We start from the raw sequence: 20,458 nt of genomic DNA, 5'->3' as shown, positions 1-20,458 counted from the left end.
GTGGGGGCGGTGAGCGGCTGCTGCCTTCAGTGCTCCTTCAAACTCAGACATACCTCTGCCAAAGTTTAGTCACGATGCACGCCAATTAAAAAAAACAACATACAAATTATTGCTGTTTTTTTTTAATTCTTTTTTTTACGACCTATTAAAATAAAACACTCTTTCCTTTAACCATTTCTGGAACATGCACATATCAATATAGAGAGACGTGTAAACATTGTAAAAGATTAGCCAACTCAGGCCAAAAGGTTAAACTCTGTAAAACAGATTACCCAATAGTATAATTCTTACGGTGTCAGACTATATTATAATAGTAGTCTTTCACCATCAGTTTGTGGACACCTTCATCACCTAATGTTCACATTTGACTTTAATATATGCCTAGCTACGCACCCATTCTTGTGCCCTCACTGAATTGCAATATTTCCTACGGTTCCTGAAGGCAGCAGTGGGCCAGCCAAATGTTCCAGTCCAACAAAGAGTGCAGGCTAGGTGATATTTTTTAAAACTAGTAGTTTTTATAGCCTATATTTGATTATTTTAACTCAAGTAATTAAATAGGAATGGAGAAAGAGAAATGATACATGTTCTGCAAACTGCTTCATTTTGCCAACTTTTTCAAGAAGTAAAATAGCCTATTAATATAAAAAATAATAATAACTGTAAGACAAGGATGGAAACTAACAGTATCTGAACAACATTTCTAGCAATGTGCAGCAGCTGCAGCTCGATGGAGCCACTTTAAAAAACTCTTTATTTATTCAGATGGACAGGAAAACTGTCTTGCTTGTTTGTTTGATGTGCAGAAATTATTTGACTTCTAGTCTCACTTCTGAGCAGGATAATATGCTGCGTTTTAAAACCTGTCTTGGAAATGTCACTGATTTTGAGACTACATAGATTTTTGTTTAAGTCTACAGGTTTTGTGGCCGATTCGATTTCCACTCCGTCCATGTGAGATTATTCGAAGGAATAATAAGATAAGGAAGAAAAAAGGAGTCTGTCTCCAAAGATAACATTTTCCCCCTTTAGAGCCACACCGAAGAGATTATATTGCATGCGGGTTTGAAGTGAAAAAGTGTACAGTTATTGAAGTTTTTCTTTTTTCTAAAAGTAATGTTGCCCTCTGCTGGTTGCTTTTATGTCAGACATGTATGAGCACATTTTGCCAACCAAACACAACCTGTTGTTGTTTGGTATTATTTGTACTAGCTTTGAGATGCATGACTGGCAGGACGTTAAAACTAACTGTGAGTCATTCTACTGTTAAAAGATGTATACAAGGTACCTCACTTAAATATTTGAGTTTGTGAGAATATATACCTTTTTGTCAAGTACATTTCAGAAGAACATATTTTATTTATACTTCAGTACATTCATCTCACAGTCTGACAGTACAAAACAAATGGCACACCCACAGAATATAATGCATTGCTGTGTTTTGAACCACCTGACGGGTGAGATCTAGTGCACTTTGAACAGACACATAAAAGACTAAAATGCTGCTTATGTGTTAATCCGGCAGCACTCTACACTCCAAAAGGGACAGATTGTCACATTTAGTGCAGTTTCTTTTGCTTATTTAGTGTATTTTCAATGCTAATAGTTGTTCATATTCACAGCAGGACTTAATTTGTAATGGAATTGTGATATTATTACTTAGACTTTAGCTATTTTAGCTATTTTAAGTAAATATATTTCTGTTTACAGGAAAAAATATTCAAGTATATGGAAATACTTTGAATGTCAAGTTTTTCCATGGGAATATTTGATAAATGCATTTTTTTAGAATGAGGTTCAACCACAAAATTTGGTACGGTGATTTTTTAAATGCCCATTACTTTCTCTCTATGTATAACACTATTTTGGCTGAGCTGTAACAGAGGAGCCGGACCTACAAACCCGACTGTCCGTCCTGTCTGACTGACTCACATACGTGTAATTTGCACCAATTGACCGAAATGGTGGAGATTAATCTGCTGTCATTTTCTCTGTAGGGTTGTTAATATGTCACTTTATTAAGTTTTCCATTTAGATACCCAACATGTGATGAGTTTAGACAAATAATGCCAGTTCGAGAAAAGAGGATCTCAGTGTAATTTCCTGTCAATTCTGGATATTACATTTGTCTAACATCTTTTTAAAAATAAAGCACTTTTGTGTTCATGGAAACAAAATAAAATAAATATAATAAATACATTTGCACATTTTATACACATGAAACACATTTACACACAGCATTAATGACATATTCTGCAATCAAACTATTTTTCAGGTTATGTCAAAGTGAAATTATATATAATAATAATTATAATAATAATAATGATACAATTGATAAAATTAGTCTGAATCTGAACTCAACCCTTCTTACAACACTTCACCATATCATCCACACCCAAAATCTGGTGCAATGTATTATAAGTATTTTTTAATATTTCTCTTAGGTGCATCTTGAGTTACACCCTCTATTTGAGGGTGCTATGAAAATAAATGAAATGACATGAAAACAGACATCTTGCTGCGATGCCTGATGGTAACCAGGCGACGTACACATTAAAAGCCCTCTAGCGTTTTATACATGGTTCAGCCATAGACCAGGTTTTGACCAAGTCTTTCAATTTAAACAGCTGTTCAAAAACATGCTCCTCTTTGAATTTATTTCCTGTTCATTCCACTGTTTTCTGTCTGCCATGATAAAGGTTAGATGACACTGATCCACATGATGTTGTAAGGATCTCAAGAAATTGTGGTACGTGTCCATGTTTGTCAGAAAACGCCAGCGCCTAAAAGAAATTCTTGATCCCTCATGAATTGTAAAGTGGACCTCATATATGACAGGATAAACCTCAAGTATGGGGGAGACAACTTTTAGTTTAGAGGTTGGAATAAGCTGGGATTGGCAGCGGGGACTTGACTAATACAGAATATAAATCTTAATAGCTTTTCATGATATACAGCAACACCTAATGGAGTGTCTGGCCTTTTCGACCATAAAATTAAATGTCACTGTCGCTTTGAAGACCCTCATTATCATACAAGAGACTGAGCATTGACGTCACATTTCTAATAAATATACAAATAATATACAGAGGTGCAAAATGTGACTTTGTAAATCGCTCTCTCCACCTGTCCCCCAATCGCCCTGCCAATAGGATAGCTTTCCTGACTCTGTCCATCTATACTGGGCTTGCTCATAAAGCTGAGTTTTATTGTATGAATAAGAAGAGGTGAAGGCACAAATAATGCGCATGAATCAATCTGATTCAGTGACCCATAGAAAATCCTCTGTTGTCCTAAATTGACTTAAAATGTCAGATGGCTTATAAGCTACAAGGCCTAGAACATTTTAACATTTCCACTGAACCTCCGTCCACTTAATTATGTAGTTTCATTATGAATAGTCAATGTTTTGTGTGTACTTTCCATTGTGGACTTTTTCTGCAGGCTTTGAGTCAAGAGGATTCAAATGGCCCAAGAGTTTAACGAACTGGTAGCATAAAAGCATTAGTCATTTGGCAGCCCAGTTTCTCCACCTGCTCCCCTGTGAGATGTTGATGAGAGTGACATCTGAAACACCTGCTTCGATCCCATTTACAAAGTCCGTAAAAACAGTCAATCAAGTGGACGAGCTGATAAAACACGACTTTGCCCTTGAAGCACGGGCCACGCCACTTGTCTTTTTATTGAGCCCATAATTCACCTGTGACTGTTGATTTATCACGTTAGAAGGGATGGGACTCTGGATATTGCTGATGGCTGATGTGGCCAGCAAGTGAGTTGGCTGGGGTCTGTGTTTACGTGTGTGTGTGTGTGTGTGTGTGTGTGTGTGTGTGTGTGTGTGTGTGTGTGTGTGTGTGTGTGTGTGTGTGTGTGTGTCTGCTGTGTGGCATGCAGGAGGGGGGATAGGCTACAACTGGAAGTATATAACCCTGTTGGGACCAACAGAGCATGTACAAGTCTTCTTCCCTTTTGAGGACCTCCTTGCGAATCAGAAGCACTTCCAACAACAGCGTCCTATAGTGATGAAGTGTAACCATCTCCTGTCCTGGGCCTTCCTGCTTGTGGCCTCTGGGCCACTGCTGGCTCACCCCATCACAGAATCTGCTGAGATGCCTTATCCAGGACCTGGTGAGTGGAAATATTTCCATTTATTCACAGTATTTCAATAATTTGACACCCTGATGAACAGTTTTGGTACTAAAACTTAACTTGTGAAGATTAATGGCAGACGAGTCATGTCCTGAGGCCTTGAAGTAATAACTTTAAAGTCTCAGTGTTGAACACTGATTTCTTAAGCAAAGTTCACACATATGGACCATTAATGCTGGATTTTTATGTTTCTGTTCAGTTTTCTGTTGATATACTGTAGCTCAAAATACAAAGTCATTATTTATTACTGCAGAATGTTGTGATAAAAATGTTCATCTTACTTACTATTCAGCATCAGCTACACAAATAATTTAAATGAATGAAAGAATGGCATGTCTATAGAGACAAAATGTAGTTATCAATAGAGTCTTACCATCTGTGTGTGCTTGTTTGGTTCTCCTCAGTATCAGTGGAGGACCAAGGAGTCGGACCTCTGGACGATCTGGCTCTCGCTGAGCAAACCTTCCCTTCTCAGGATGGTGCTGGTCTCAGATATTCTGCTCTGATATCTGGAGAGATCAACAGAGATGGTACGAAACACAAACACACCATCTGTTATTGCTACACACTTAATACATTAAAGTTCTCATACTCAATGCAGAAACACACACATATACAGACACTCATTTTATTCAGGGTCAATTGTCTGCACTGACTTGCTCTTTTGCGGCCATACTGTGGTATAAATTTGAATTATTATACAAATTCATACCAGTGTAACCATATTTTTCTATAGTTGGCTATTATACAGCACCACTGGGGAACCAGGGGGTTGGAAGTATTGATCAAGGGCAAGTAGTTAGTTGTTATTGAAGGTGTGAGTGATACCCTTTACAATTTCCCTTAATACATCCAAAATCCCTGAAGTCTGTGGTTGTGCTACAAACCTACTTCAATGAACTCTACTCTACCGCTTACGAAAACATATGCACACAGACATGGCTATGCAACAATGCAACAAGTTTATATGAGGTATTTCAAGTATCACTATACTCTCATTTGTTTATTCTCAGGTGTCAGAACTACAGGCCTGCTTCCCAGGGGAATGAAAAGAGAGGTGGGTTTTCTACAAATGTTAGTTCCAAAGCAGTAAAAGAAAAGTAGGTTACATACTGTAAGTTTACAAGTGTTAACAACTTTATCTTCTCTTTCAGGTCCTATTGGAGAAACAAAGTCTCCTAAATCCTTTCAGCCATATGCTGGGCATCCGTAAGCAGTACAGAAAGAGAGCAGGGAATTCTGAGTGTTTCTGGAAGTACTGTGTCTAATACTGTCAACAGGCGCAGTGCTGAACATAAGAGACAGGGCTTGCACTAAAACAAAATCCCTATCTTGAACTCACATAAGTACATGCAGACAAAATAAGAAACATCATGTGTGCATATACTGTATGTGCACATATGCATGCCCTGGTGCATGTACACACACATATACACACACACACTCACATACATAAGCGCTGTCAGTATTTGTTCACAAAAAGAACAATGCCATAGGTATGATTGAGAAATGTTGCTTGAGGAAATAAAGATTTATTAACATTACCTTTATGTTGTGTGAAACTATATTTATGTACACACCTGATGTATGATGTAAGGCCGAATGTCTTTAAAAATGTAAAAGTCAAAGGTTGTACAGTATGTTGAAATTAAACTATATGGAAAATACTGTCAATGCTAAATGTCTTTTTTGATAAAAATAAAAAAAAGGTGTTGGTAAGGAACATATTGGCAGCAGAAGACCCCACTATCCCTTTCTTAAAAGTAATGGAGGGAACAAAAAGACGTAGCAAACTTTTTTATCGAGTTTTCTTCATTTTTTCCTTTTTTTATTATTTTACAGCAGAAAGAATATAAAGCATTCAGAAAACATCTTCCATATTTTAAGGGCAATTCAAAATGTTTTGCATGGCTTCAGCAGCTGAAATCTTTTTTTTTTTTAACATATCCATCGAGTCAGTGACGCTTGTACATGCACAATTACAAAAATAAAACTTACAAACAAGAGAAGGGAAGAAAAAGGAAGAAAGCAAAACACATTAGGAGAACCAAGAGGAGATGAAACTTTAAAAGGGTAGGGGTTGGGAGTGGAGAAAACTTGGGTCACATAACAGGGAAAGACAGAGAGAAAGACAGCTATAGAGGAGAGGAAAATAGATCTAACACTAGTTCACATGCAAAGTGTCGAGGACCCGTAACTTTCTATCAAAGCAGGGCCTTTTTTTTTCTTCTCGGTTTGGAATTGATGAAAACGTGCAGTTCGGTAAAGGGTGCCATATAATTGCTGTCCATAAACTACTGAATGCTTGTCTTGCAATACTGGCATTTGCATAAGAGTAAGTCGACTACATGTGTCCAATCATTTTAAACTTCACTAGGTCTATAGGTCTCCACAAAATAGTTCTTTATTGCTCTGTGTCCACAAGTGGAATATGTTGTAAAACTGTTTCTGTTCTGTTGTCCTGATGTGCCTACCTTTCTCTTGTTTGGGTGCTTGGGGAAAAAGAAGAGGAGGAAAGGCAGATTCCCAGGTCAATTCACAGAATGTCATAAAATTGATTACACTGTATACTAATGAGGAGTGCCTAACAGCTAACCAGTCATCCCATTCATAAATGGCAGTAAAAACAAGATTTGCATGTGAACTTTTCATGTAACTACACCATTAATCTTAAATACCCTCTATACTTTGTCACATAGATAAATTAAAGGCCTAAAGAACCGGCCAGAATTATACTATGATTTGACAGGCTTCTAAGACAGAACGTCAAATCATTTATCTTAATGAGCTCTATATAACAGGACTTTATTCCAGGGCTCCACTGGTGTCTGTAATATTCAAGGTTACTGAGAGGAATTGGATTATATATTATTTTCATTCATTTTAAAGACTTACGCATCCCAGTGGTGAAACTGTCTATCTCAGAAAGCACTGTTGAAAGGTTTTCCTATTTCATTTTCAGCTTCTTCGGCTGTGAATCACGTGTCCTGCTCTGTTTCCTCCTCCCCATTTTGGCACCCTGAGTAAAATACAGAAGGGAGGTGAACCAGTCCCTCAGCCTGGAGAAGAGCAATGCTGCCTTCACCGCTCAGTGTACAAGTGAAACTGACACCTTGACATGTCTGCATGTGTGCTGTGCGGTGTCTTGTGCGTGTGTTTGTGTGTACCGTGTGTCGCTTAGTTAATACTTGCTATATATACTGTCACAATGATCTCCAACCTTGTCCATTTTCTCATAATTGAAGTTGGGAGCACACTGATCAAATCTAAATGAATCAAAAACAAAAGGAAAAGTCTAAAAGTTAAGAGCTTGCTCTAAAAACAATCCTGTCCTCATGCTTTGCCATGAAAACGTCAGTAGCTTCTGAGTATTGATCATTGACTCAATGTGTAAGTTTCCCGTCCGCCCTCCAGTCACATGCCCTCTGTCTTTCTGAGTTCTGTGACACGTCAAACCAACGTTCATCGTTTTACAGAACAGTAAGTCTTTTAACAAGTCTATCTGACTACCGATTCTAGGAAAATAAGCATGCTTTAGGTGCAGTTCTGTCACCCAGTTAACTATTTTACCCATGCAAGCATAATAAATCCTTCTCCTTTTGCCACGACATTGCATTGGCTATGCATTCTAACCACAGACTAGAGGGTGAATGCAAGGCAACAAACCCCAGTAGTGGCATTTCTAAAAGTGATTTTAACAAGCTGTCCCAGTACAAAACTGAAAATAAGGCAGAAAAGAAAAAAGAAAGCTTAGCATGTTGACAAGCTGGAGTGCTGTACTGATACTGGTGCGAACAGGGAATATCATATTGTAGCTTTGGTGATGTGTAAGGTGATGGTGATCATGTGTGTTCATGTAGATGATACAGCACTGTGTGTGGATGACCATGTTCTCTCACATTTTCTCAAACTCAGGTACATTGTATGCAATCTGACACTGGAGTTGTATGATCAGGATATGAATAGGCACTTTCTACATAAACACTCGGGAAATAAAGTTTACATACTGTATCAGGTGTGTGAAAAACAAATCAATCAAACAAACAAACAAAAAAACAACCAGTCAGTCAAGGAAATAAATCTGAGAAATACCTCTTTAGCCTAATAATTATTCAACAAACATGACAACATTTCAATAAACAAAGGTTTTTCAGTGGCACTTGGCTGAATAATCAAATGTCATTACTTGGATACAGAATACACTTTCTGGTAGTTCTGGTAAGAATATATTATAGGAATTAGGCAGCAACCAACAGGCACCTCTTATCCAGCAGCTCATGTGTATTTTTGCTCGGATTGTTCCTAAAGCCCAATAATCAAAGCTGCTGTACATGTATATATTATCCAATATACAAGACACCTCATTAATATACATGGCACAAGTGCACTGTTTTGCACATTAGTCACTACAGTCATTTTTGGCTCATTGACCCTGCATCGAGGTGAGTGACAACTTTTTAGCGCTGTCCTTCTGGATAGAATCATTTTAGCACCTTTGACTGTTGAAACAGTTCATTTTGCAAATATGTTTCCAGCTGCTATCAAAGAAATCCAGTCATGTACAGTATGCTACACATGTTTTTCAACTTGACATTGTTTGTTACATGAAAGGTCTATTCAGACCCTGGCAGCCTTGATCAGGGATTGTTTTTAAAATCTTACTGTATTAGGAAAATCATACTCCAGGGGTCAGCCTAGGATTGATAAATTTGATGCTTGACGGAACATACTGTACGTTTAAAGAGGTGATCTTTCCCAGTGACAGAGAGTTATAATATGGATTGTTTTGTGGTTTACCATGGGCAAGGCTGCCATTTACAATCTTTAAGATCAGACAAGATACCTCAGTAACACATCACATTCCATTTGCAATGACAACAAAAGTAAAACTCAAACTCTGCTATGGTGTATTCAGTGATGGTAAAAACACTTCATTTTCCTATATGCGAATGGTGGAGACATGAGAGACTTCAATGCTTTCTGCTTATATATGACTCGCTCTACAAACTGTGTACCTTATTGTTCTTGTGATCCTCGACCAGTTGTGATCTCATGGTCTTCAGTGCTAGTGTGTATTTCACTGTATGATTATCTGTTCTGCAAAAATTAACTTAATTCTCTTCTTAAGCTATATAGCATTCACATACCTTGGCACCATTGGCAAAAGATTCTTGGTAGCCCAAAACAAAACAAAACAAAAAACAAACAAAAAAAGTAAACATAACCATACTTGTTTTATAATTTTGCAGACCTCTCCTAACTCTAAATACAGTTTTTTTTTCTTTTTCACATTGCAATAATATCATGCTTTAGTAAAATGTTCTTTTCAAGAACAATCAAAATAAAATAAAATACTCTAATAGTGAAATAGTTTTAATTTTACAGAGCATAGCCACTACTGCTTTGTTGTTTTTTTCCCTTTTGACTCTGTTCATACTTTTCATGCACATAGCTCATTTTTATCCCAGGTATTTACACTATATACAAACAATACAACCATACTTCTTAGGCATTCAAACAAAACTATACAAATATTCTGTTTTTGTCTCGTACCTGTTTTTGACCCATTTTTAATGAATAAAATAATATATTTCTAAAATACAATCCCCTTTGGGTAAATGTTTTTTCCTACGTACTTTCAGCCTTCTTTATATACAGAAATCGCTCAATTGTCAAAAATATGGATTTGTCAAACCCCTATTTTGGGACAAGCTTAGGGACCCCTCAAAGAATCTCTAAGACGTCAAGGCAATGTATGTGATCTTCCCCTCAAAAGCCTTCACAGGCTCTGAAGTTCATTTAAAAAGAACAGTAATAACCTGCATGACCATAACCATTACAACACAAAATAGGCAAGTTCTTTTCTCTTGTTAGGTTCCAGAGGAGCAATCAACTGAACAATGCAAAATGAAAAGAAACAGGACAATACTGGGATAGCTTCAGTACTTAGATGGTGGAACTTAAGTGGGAGAAGATGGATATGTGAACCATTAAACTGGAAACAAAAAGAAAATCAGAGGATAGGCTGAAAGACTAGACCGTAAGCACACAAGCAAAGACTTTTCTTGCCAAGAAGTCATGCATTTTTTTCTTGGTAGGATTCAACAACATAGAATCTGAAGATACAGATCACCAATACATTAGACATGATGGAACAAATACATTGGACAGTATGGAACAAATTCAAGTAATAAAGTGACAATATATACGATAAAGCATAGGGTTTTTTAAGAAATGGTAAAACAGAAATATTTTATCCCCCATTTGCTTCTGCATGGTTAAACCCCCGACTACATTCATTTGTAGCTCCACCCGTGTGGGCAGACTGGTGGGGTAGAGCACAGTGGGACAGTAGGACTTGTTGAGCTAAGTTGAATATTATATCATCTACAGCAGTGGATCGAAGTGGCCATGTGGGTTACCAATATATTTGGTTAAAAAAAATCCGTCTTCAAATGAATTGATTGGTCACTTAAAAAATTATGAAATACAATTAGAGCCCAGAGTGTTTCTGCATGGTCTCCCTATCCTCTGAGATCTTCAGCAGCAGTCTTAATTTACGTCTCTTCAGGTCCTCACGTGTGACAGACCTCCTCAGACTCGTCCTGCGTTCACTCCCTTCACCGTCCAAAACCTCTTCATATCCAAAAAAGATAAAGCAATCCATGAAAAAGTGCAAAAAATGCCATGAAGCAAATGTTCTGCACCCCCCCCACCCCAACCCTTTAAGTTTATAATCCCAAAGAAGTTGCCACTCCCCTCAGCCACCTAGAGAGAGAGACAGGCTGCAGCGCATCGTCCGCTCAGCAGAGAAAATCATTGGCTGCAGCCTGCCTTCCCTCAATGACATCCACACCTCTCAAGGGCCAGGAGATGGGCCAGGGGCATCCTGGCAGACTCCTCACCAATACCACCAGACACGAGAATACTTTTTTTTTCATTAACTCCTAAACCTAACTCCCCCCTCAGCCTACAGACCTGCTGCTATCCGCCCCTGCACCTGCCACTTTAACATCCCCCCCTTCACCCAGCAAAACAGTGTCATAACAGTGTCTGTGTTTTATGTTATTGTTAGATTTTTATTTATTTGTTAGGTTTTTTATTGAACCCACCCAGCGTAACAGTGTCTATGTTATGTTAGAATTTTTTTACTGAATATAAATGTTTTTGCGTGTTTTGAAAGCTGAACCAAGGCAAATTCCTTGTATTTCTATACTTGGCAAATAAATGATCCTTGAGTCCTTGAATCCTTGAATCCTCTCCAACCGAAATCAAGTCAGTGGAAAGAATAGATATGTGAAAAAATGCTGTTGTACATGTAATAGTAGTTGAATCTGTAACACTGCAGTAGTAGTAATAATTGCAGTGTTTGCATTGATGTTTTTTTTCCATTTCTCTTGTAAAATGTCTTGGGTAAAAACGAAAAAGAAAAGAGAAGTCAGGAGAGTGATGTCACATCGCGAGGGGGCTCTTCTGAGAGGTCTCATGTTCCCTGGCCCTTTTCAATTCTTTCACCCTGGAACACAGAGAGAGACAAATGTCCATAAATACGACATCCGTGATTTGATTTTCTAGTAATATGCTTATAAAGACACACACACAGGCCTAACAGCATCACACTGTTCAGCCACAACTATCAGAACAACATCAAGTCAGCCCAGATCATCAGGAACTACGGCTGGTCTGTGAAAGGAAATGTTGGTCAGGATTGAATTGAACAAAAGGCGATAATTATAACACAATTACAATATCATTACCATATTCATTTCTTCAATTTGAGATAAAGTGCACTTTGCACACACTGTGACTTTGGGGAAAATAAATAAAAGAAATGTTGTTATCAATTGCATTTCATTTCAAGTGTTCCAAAACAATATGGTAATGATGTTATTATTGTAATGCAGTTATTCTAAATTGATGTTACTCATTTCAAAGTGACATTTGGCATGTGAGACACGATGTAGCACATGCTGCATTTTTTAAACAAATGCAGCATGTGACAGTGGTGCCTACCAGTATGGTGCGACTACTCCTTTGATTTTTTAAAGTAAAGATTAGAAGAGCTCTCCCTCTGCATGATGTCTATTGTGTCTATTTAGTCAATGGCTAAAAGCATGAATCATTTAAGTGAAGGTCACAGTAGAGCTCACTTTCACATATAAAAGACTAAATGACGTTTCTCCAGACAAACTGGTCAAGGCTGAGAAGAAATTCTCAGCAACTCAGTGAAATTCAACAATTCATTTTTTTGCACTTCACAAAAGATTATCACCGAACTAGTGTGGGTCCGTGTGTCTCGAGTGTATGAGCAAAAAGCAGTCAGACTACTGTGTGTACAAAGTACTCTTTACCCTAAAAATTGATTTTAAAACATCAACCACCACTGTGTAATGGATTTACCCCGCTCTGGTTATTCTTAGCAGAAGGTAAACACTGCAACATTTATGCATTGAAGAGAGGCACACTATGTAGATGCATGGTTGGATGCAGTGTGTATGTGTGTGTGCTGCATCTTCTCATGCTGAGCTGACGTACTCCCTGGAGGTATGAATCCATTAAAGCTCTGTGGTGTAGTCCCAATGGGTGGAGGATCCTATTGTTTGTTTTTTCCCACTGTGACCTATATGCTATCACAGCTTTCTAACCTATATCACTGCATAGCGGGCAAGTCTGCCATCAGAGGTAGTTACAACAGCAATCTTACCTAACCTAAAAACAGGTTAGGACAGTACACAGCAGATGTGGAAAAGAGTTAAAACATATAGTATGACGGTCACCATGAGGAGATGTTTTGTGAAAGTATTCAAATGATCAAAACTCTAAATATGCTGTATATGTCCTCCTGAGTTTTTTGCATTCAAATGTATCTTGATTCATTTGTTTAGATGAACAAATGGAAGCATCACATTCAACAGTTTGACACAGGAAATTAGAGGAGTTAAGTCCCCCTCTTAAGTCTGTCGAGTGGCTAGAAACAGGACACACAGCCAGTCAGACAGACAGACAACTACTGGAGAAAACAGCAGGCCCATAGCATGCCTATAGGTTGAAGAGCAAGGCCCATAGTTGTCACCACTTGACATGCAGCAGAATAAAACATGATTGAGAAAAAAGCCTCCGGTTCTCTCAAACTGGCTATCTGCATAACCACACAAAACTGAAAAAAAACAAAAAAAAAACAATCATGAACAAAAAGTAATTTCCAAGGAGAGAAAGACAGAGATAAAGAGAGTCAGAGAAGTGCCTGTTAAGTGTTGCAGTGATATTGTCATTCATAAGCATTTTGTTAGTTCGAGATAAGTTTTGCTCTAAATCTGAGCTTCTCAGTCCACCTGTGGCTCCAGTCGGCAGCCTTCATGCAAGCAGGCATCAAGCAACAGTGATGGAGAAGGAGGTAGGGTGGGTGGAGGGGTGGGAGAGAAAGAGCAAAAGAGAAAATGAGAGTGAGGGAAGAAAGGAAAGAATGCAAAGGCTGAGACCTCAGGAAGAGATAATTGTATTATTAAAGAGTGAGAAACAGAGAGGGAGAAAGAGGCATATAGAATAAACAGGGAAAGAGAGAGAGTGAGAGAAAGAGAGGCACGAACTGAGTTGCTGAGGCTGCACTCACCCGCTTGAACAGTCTATGGTCCATCAAGGGGCTTGGCATAAACAGCAAAACAATACCAGACAGCTATTAGCACACAGTAGGCACTGTGAAGGAGGGGGTGAGGACAGGTGGGGGCCAAATACAGTGAGGGGGAGGGGGGTGGAGCTTAGGTGTTGGAGACATATTTAAACACCCACATTTTTCCCAAGTCAAACACAAAACACCCGGTAAAAAAACCCAAAACAAAAACAGTTGAGAGAAGGACAAGATTGTGAAGCTAGTGGAAGGTTATACTGTGTCTTACTGATTAGCTCAATTGGATATTATTCACTTAGACCATGAATGAACCCTTGCCAATAAATCTGAATGTGCAGTTTTTTATCTAGCCTATGTTAAGTTTTGTGTGTGTGTGTGTGTGTGTGTGTGTGTGTATGAGTATGCTGGCATGTGTTTGAGTCAGTGTTTGGGTCTACCTGTGGCGGCAGCGACGTAGGAACCTCATGATCTTCCTGGCAGCCTGATCCTGCCTCTTTGTGAGCAGACTACCTCTATAAAACACCAGATACAGAAAAGTGTTAAACGTTTGTTTGTGAAGCAGCAGCTGAAAAGTGGCACACATCTCTCTGTTAATATGAATTTACAGCTTTTAACTTTTAGTGTAGGGGTGAAGGGCTCAATTCCAAAACAGTATATAATTATATTTAAACATAACAACAAGCTGAAGCTGACTATTCATCATCTGTCTGTAAATGTGTCTGTTAATGACTATGGACATAACTTATCCTTCAACAAGGATTTACACAATCACTTTTATAATAGGTAGTATGACAAAGTAAAGTCTTCATTATCCTTGGCCTGAGTGTCTACCTCAGTTTGTGCTGCACCAGGGCAGCGGCTGCCCCACGATGGTGGGGCTTCAGCCTGCCAAACTCCTTGTAGCTGCGGTAGTATTGCTGAATGAGCACGGCGGCCCTCCTGCTCTGCTGAAACTTCTTCTGTTCGTGGTAGCTGCGGAATTTACTCTGGATAAGGATGGCGGCCTGCGTCATCTTCTTATAAAGTGCATACTGCGAACAAGAATAAAACAGTATATCATGCTTTGCTTTGAGGGAACACCTTGGGTTCACTCTGTAGTAGAAGAACAAGACCTGATGTCTGGCAATGAATTTAGCTACTGGTAGTGAAAGAGCTTTACCTTCAAGGCTATCCATGTTAGCTTGCAAACAGAAAAAGGGAAATATTGTGAATGATGCACTAACATGACCTAATAGTCATTAAATTTCATCTGAGTTTCAAAATGTTGAGGAGCTTCATTACAGATGTATAAAAGCATTTAGATGAGTTAATTCATGTTGACATATCCCTCCTAAAAGATTTATGAATGTAGACTACAGCACTTCCAGATGTGACCATATCAGGAAAGCTTCATTGCTTCGGTGCACCTACCTGTTTGTATTTCTTGTAACAACGTTGAATAACAGCTGCAGCTACTTCCTGTTGCTCTCGGAGCGGCCGCCCCTGTTGGAGAGTAGAGTGGGATAGGTCAGAGTTCAAAGTAGAACCTGCTTTTTGCCATAAAGGATATTAATGGCTGTCAAGTCTCCCAGAAGTCTCCTGGTGGCCCGCATGTGAATGCCACCCTGGCATGAGTGCCCCCCTGGTGGGCAGTAGGGAGGAGGAGGTGAACTGTTGAGTGAAAAAGAGCCAAAGGTCCAGCTCAGTACAGCTTGTAGATAGGCACAATAGATGACTGTAAAGGACAGCGAACAGTTTGTCATATGAAAACTCATTATAAGTAGCTGGGGGGTGGGTAGCGAGTTGAGGAATGGGATCGGGCAGGGGAGAAAGGACTGGTGTGTGGAGAGCTAGTTAAAAACAGGCAGTAGCAGGCTCCATACACCTTACTAAGAGAAAGAGAGAGAGATAGAGACAGAAACAAAGAGAGAAGAGGAGAACATAAGCTTAATCATGTCTAATTGGAGCAGGGATACAGGGGACAGTGCAGTCGTTTCTCTAAGCAAGGCCATGCTCTGCTCAAGCCACCTTCCCATGCTGAAACCACAGGGACATATTTTTTGTTCATGTTGTCGTGTGTATATTAGCGGAGGAACAGAGAATGAGACAGACAGAGATAGGAAAACTTGGAAAATATTAAGTGTGATTAGAAACAGGACATCACAACCCTGAACTTTAGTGTACAAATCAGAGCTCCTAAAACTAGGAGCTATAAACCAAATGAAAGTGAACCCTTCAGCATCTTTCCAAAAGCCAAAAACAAAACCATCTAATTACACCAGTCCTAACAGTACACACCCATCACTGCAGGCTGCAGTACACACAGCATATGGCACCTGAGTGCCAGGCCTGTACCTTGTACTTGCGGAAGGCAGTTTGGACTAGGCGGGCAGCTTCATATAGCTCTCTCTGCTCTGGATCTGACAGAGTCAGCTGGGCCAGGTCTCGCTCCACCTTGCTGTTAGAGGCATTGATGAACTCACTCCAGTCAGCTGGGGATGGAAGCGTGGACCTCTCCAGGGGCCCCTCTCTTAGGGGAGACCCACCAGGACTGAGGCTGGGGTTGGACGATGGGGTCAGGGGTTCATTATACAGAGATCTGAGCAAAGAGGATGACAGAAATGTTCACTTAATTTTAGAGCTCTTTATTTGCACATGTTCAGTATATAGTGTGGGAATCCAGCAGATAGTGGACATACAATCTTAGACTACAAAAACACAGTTCAGTCTGACTTTAAATTGGTAATGTATGTACCACATGTGCAGTATGTATGAAGTTTGTGTTCTTCATAGTATTTTTTTTCCTCCCAACTAATTTTTAGTCCAATAAAAATATTAACTTTTTGTATAATACCATGGTTGCATTAAAGCATAGAGAGCCGGATGAACACCTGCTTATGTAGCTGGGAGGACACACATACTGTATACATGCCTACACACATGCACATCTGCTATTGCCTGCCCCATGATCCTCCTCACCGTAAGTGTATGATGCTTGGCAGCTGCTCCACATCTCCCAGGTAGTTGGCCAGCCAGTTCATGGTGTTGCTGACCCCTGACGTGTCTAATGGCACAGAGTCTGTGGCGGTGAAGTTCTCCCTCTTGATTCTTTCTGGCGTTGCTTCAATGATGTGCTCTGCTAGAGTCATCATGTTTACCTGTTTTGTTGAGACAAACAAAGATGAGTGAGGAAATGACTCACCATGTATGTACAGGCTGAGAGACTACATATTTTAGTGATTGTACATTGTCTGGGCATTCAGGTTTAATTGTTTGGCCCTGTGCCAAAAATGCTGGTTTTACTGCCAGTGGAGAGGGTAATAATGATGACAGTGACATTGTTTGAGGCTAAAATCCCTAATCCAGCACTTCATCTGTTGCAGGAGTAGTTAGACTGAGATGGATGGCTGAAAGAATCCCTTGGCTATGGAAGTGGATCAATAGAGAGAGTTTATTATGCAGTGATGGTCATCGACAGAGTGCCAGGTACCTGGTGTATAACGCCTACCCAGTGCATAAGCTACACATAAAAGAGGTGTCATGCTTTCACCACTAGTAACTGTGTAGTTAAAATGTACTGTAGTACTGTACATATACTGCATCCTCCCTTTGATAATATGCAGATCAGTTAGTGTTCAAGTCTTCAAGTTTGTTCCCAAGCAAGGAGAAAAGTGCTGTATTGTGCTATGTAATTTCTGTGGTGTGCTGCTGTATGCAGGTATTTAAATCAACAGCAAAATATTTTTGGCCCCAATGCATTTGAACTTTTCATACAGTATATTGCTAAACTGATGCCAAGTTCTCCACACTACACTGTCTGAATTAACATTTCTTTCCATTCTCACCTGCAGGTCATCCATCTGTGTGAGACAATCCTGGTTCTCCAGATCCTCCCGATAGGATAGCAGTTCTGCATCAGCCATTTCTCTGTCTGCCATCACCAGCATGCCTAACTGTTCCCGCTGACGTAACCGGTTGACCAGTTTCTCTTTCCCCAGGCTGCTACTTCCACTGACCCCCAACCCTTTCCTCCCTAAGCCACTGCTGGAGAAACTCTCTCTGGAGGTCCATCTGGTTGTCCCCGTGCTGCCTCCTGTAGACAGGCCCTTGTCTGAACTCAGGCCTTCTGAGGACAGGCTCTTGGGGCTAGAGGACAGCTTGTGGAGCTGCTGCTGCTCCAGGCTCAGAGGAACAGACATGGCCTTGTCAGGCCGTGTCTGAAACAGTTCTGGGTTGGGTTTATGTTTTTTAGCTAGTGGGAGGTCTCTTTGGCCCTCACTGCTGTAGTAGTTGGAAGGCTCTGACCTGGGTCTTCTCAAGTCTGCAAAAAACATAACGTAACAATTAGCTGCATTATACACTAATAAGGACATCACTGCAGCAGAAAATTACGAATCAGCCTAACTACTTTTCGCAAAGAGAACTTCACTGGCCTGGATTGAGGCTGGTGGTGCTGGTTGTGGTTGTAGTGGTGGCAGGACCTCCTTTCTTGCAGCTGGATGCTACTACACTGTCGTTTGCCCAGCTGACCATCCAGCTGTCTGTGGTGGGGGCGTCGGGGGCTGGGGAGAAAGACATGCGAGTTGTGGGTGGTAGAGGGGCCGGTGGCTGTTGCTCTTCCCTCTGTAGCTGCTCCAAACATTCAGCCAATTTGGTATGGCCACGAGAGCGGGCAATTGACAGAGGTAAGCGGCCCAGAGAATCTGGGATAGCTAGAGCACGTCTGTCCCATTTATAAAGGACCACTGCTGCCTCCAGGTGACCAAGCGCACACGCCCACATCTGGATGGAAAATAGATGGAGGAGAAAAAGCAGAAAATAGAAACAGACAGTGGGTTAAAACATCAATCTGCACCAAATACATGTTTCTCCCACCACAGATCACATGAACTAAGTATCATTGCTCATACTGTTTTAAAGATGTGAACCTCAGCTCTCTTACCAGAGGCGTGCAGGAGAAGTGATCCACATTGAGAGGGTCTACTTCTAACTCCAAATCAATGCTGTCAGCATGCTTGGTGCTGGATGGAGGAGAGAACATTAGCATCTCACTGCCATAGTGTGGTGAACACTAATTAAAAATGAAAGCACTATTATATCTTGAGTATTTTGTTCTCACCGCCACTTGATGAGTGTCTGGATGAGGGTGGCGTAGCCCTGGCCAGCAGCCAGGTGAAGGAGTGTCATGCCTCTGAAGGTCTTGGAGTGGATTAAATGTTTGGACTTGGCCCAGCAAGCTCTGCTCATCATCTTCTCACAGACCACCACGACACGGCTCTCAAAGGAGCTGCTGGCTTGCGTCTGGGCAGATACACACTCCATACGGAAAAGAGCAAATCGTTATTGGTTGTTGTATATTTCTCTTCAACAACGGCAAAGAATCCCTAAGTTCTGTTACCTGTAGTTTTGTAGTAATTTTGTCAATCAATAAAGAAAAAACACAATGAGCTTGCTGTGTTTTGTCACATGCACACTGTATTTCTTATTGCACAATATATGAGTAGCATGATGTTTCTTTTTACCTGTGACTGGCTGTTGTTTCCTCCCCCTCCACCTCCTACGCCTCCTCCCCCTCCGCCTCCTCCTCCCCCTGTCCCCCCTGTTCCTCCCCCACCTCCGCCACTCCCTGCACTGCTCGGCTGCTGGTGGCTGGCCATCTCTGCCATCCTCCTCTCCATCTGCTCCAAGCGCTCCAGGATAGACATTCTGAACTGGTTATCTGGGCAAATAGTGAGACACAGAAGAAGAACACAAGTCAGCACACAAGTAGCATCCAGTGTGCAAAAAAAATGTCTGTCTTTGCTGTTACCAGCACAAACAATCCTGTGTCCTGACAAGACAAATGATCACACAGTATGCACCACAAGCTGCGCCAAATATGTTGCTCTGAGCAGCAGCGGAGCTGTCGCAGTGACTTGGGGCTTAACATCATGAGGCACACATAATCAACCTTTTAAGAATAAATGTCTCTTTCTGACACACTGAAATGTAAAAGTCAATTTCCTACTTTCCTACCTATAACACACAAAACCTTAATCTTTATTAATCTCCCCAGAATGTGAGCGAAAACAATAGCATCAATCACTAACTTCATCAAAACAATTGGCTTTACTAAAATATCCTTTAAAGTCCATCAATCATCTGCTAATGGCTCCCCATCACTAAACTTCTGCTGCACCACTCAAACACAGCTACAGCAGACTAATACAGGTTGAATGATTGGTCAATGAGTGGGGGCATGTTAAATCTGTCCACCCTCTAACACAGGGCTTCAGCCACACTCTGGGGGGAGTGTGCAGCTGAAGGCCCTCTCCAGCTGATTAAGTATAGCCCATTATGGCCGAGGAGTCCAAGCCCACCCACGTTCCATGAGCCGGTATAGTAGGAGGACTAAGAAGTGACAGTACAAAATTAATCACAACTTGCACCTATCCAGAGTCCTTGAAAACCCAGCTTTTCCATACATCAAGATGGATGGAAGTATATTAGACTTCAGATTGTTTACATGCTGCTTAGGAGGCAACTACTGCCTTGTACGCTGCCTATTCAACCTTGCAACAAGAAAAGCTATTTTCTCTGTATGAAATATAGAACTTGCTGCATAATTCAAGACCTCTGTGAGTATAGGACAAAAGAAGTGACTTCTAAAGACTTGTAAATGTATGTCAATCAATGACACAAACACATGGTGCGACAGTAAAATCG

General features: G+C 40.4%; 3 protein-coding genes across 5 annotated transcripts in view; 1 reads left to right on the top strand and 2 right to left on the bottom strand.

The window, feature by feature from the left end:
- ccdc187 (coiled-coil domain containing 187) overlaps positions 1–954 on the bottom strand; it is a 3,747-nt gene extending 2,793 nt beyond the window's left edge. The window contains exon 1 of the mRNA XM_062427132.1: positions 919–954. Within this exon, the coding sequence (XP_062283116.1) occupies positions 919–954 (36 nt within the window). The remainder of the gene's footprint in view (positions 1–918) is intronic.
- Positions 955–4,022: 3,068 nt separating this feature from the next.
- Positions 4,023–5,417, top strand: LOC133988181 (urotensin-2-like). The gene is made up of 4 exons (XM_062427737.1): positions 4,023–4,128; positions 4,554–4,679; positions 5,163–5,206; positions 5,304–5,417. The coding sequence occupies exons 1-4, from the start codon at positions 4,023–4,025 to the stop codon at positions 5,415–5,417; spliced, it is 390 nt and encodes a 129-aa protein (XP_062283721.1).
- Positions 5,418–11,601: 6,184 nt separating this feature from the next.
- camta1a (calmodulin binding transcription activator 1a) lies at positions 11,602–19,458 on the bottom strand. Of its 3 annotated transcripts, XM_062426770.1 has the most exons (14): positions 19,386–19,458; positions 19,276–19,352; positions 18,873–19,069; positions 18,696–18,774; positions 18,187–18,535; positions 17,599–18,074; positions 16,733–16,911; positions 16,109–16,352; positions 15,185–15,256; positions 14,934–14,954; positions 14,606–14,805; positions 14,212–14,286; positions 13,760–13,790; positions 11,633–11,665 (listed from the first exon to the last, which is right to left on the bottom strand). In XM_062426770.1, the coding sequence occupies exons 1-14, from the start codon at positions 19,456–19,458 to the stop codon at positions 11,633–11,635; spliced, it is 2,106 nt and encodes a 701-aa protein (XP_062282754.1). The 3 variants fall into 3 exon arrangements, with proteins under 3 accessions (XP_062282753.1, XP_062282754.1, XP_062282755.1); XM_062426769.1 differs by lacking the exon at positions 13,760–13,790 and having other exon boundaries at positions 11,602–11,665; XM_062426771.1 differs by lacking the exon at positions 14,934–14,954 and having other exon boundaries at positions 17,599–17,758; positions 18,183–18,535.
- Positions 19,459–20,458: the final 1,000 nt, after the last annotated feature.

The sequence above is a fragment of the Scomber scombrus genome, chromosome 10 (genome assembly GCF_963691925.1).
Source record: "Scomber scombrus chromosome 10, fScoSco1.1, whole genome shotgun sequence".
In the NCBI taxonomy this organism is placed as follows: domain Eukaryota; kingdom Metazoa; phylum Chordata; class Actinopteri; order Scombriformes; family Scombridae; genus Scomber; species Scomber scombrus.
This window is presented reverse-complemented; position numbering and strand designations above follow the sequence as displayed.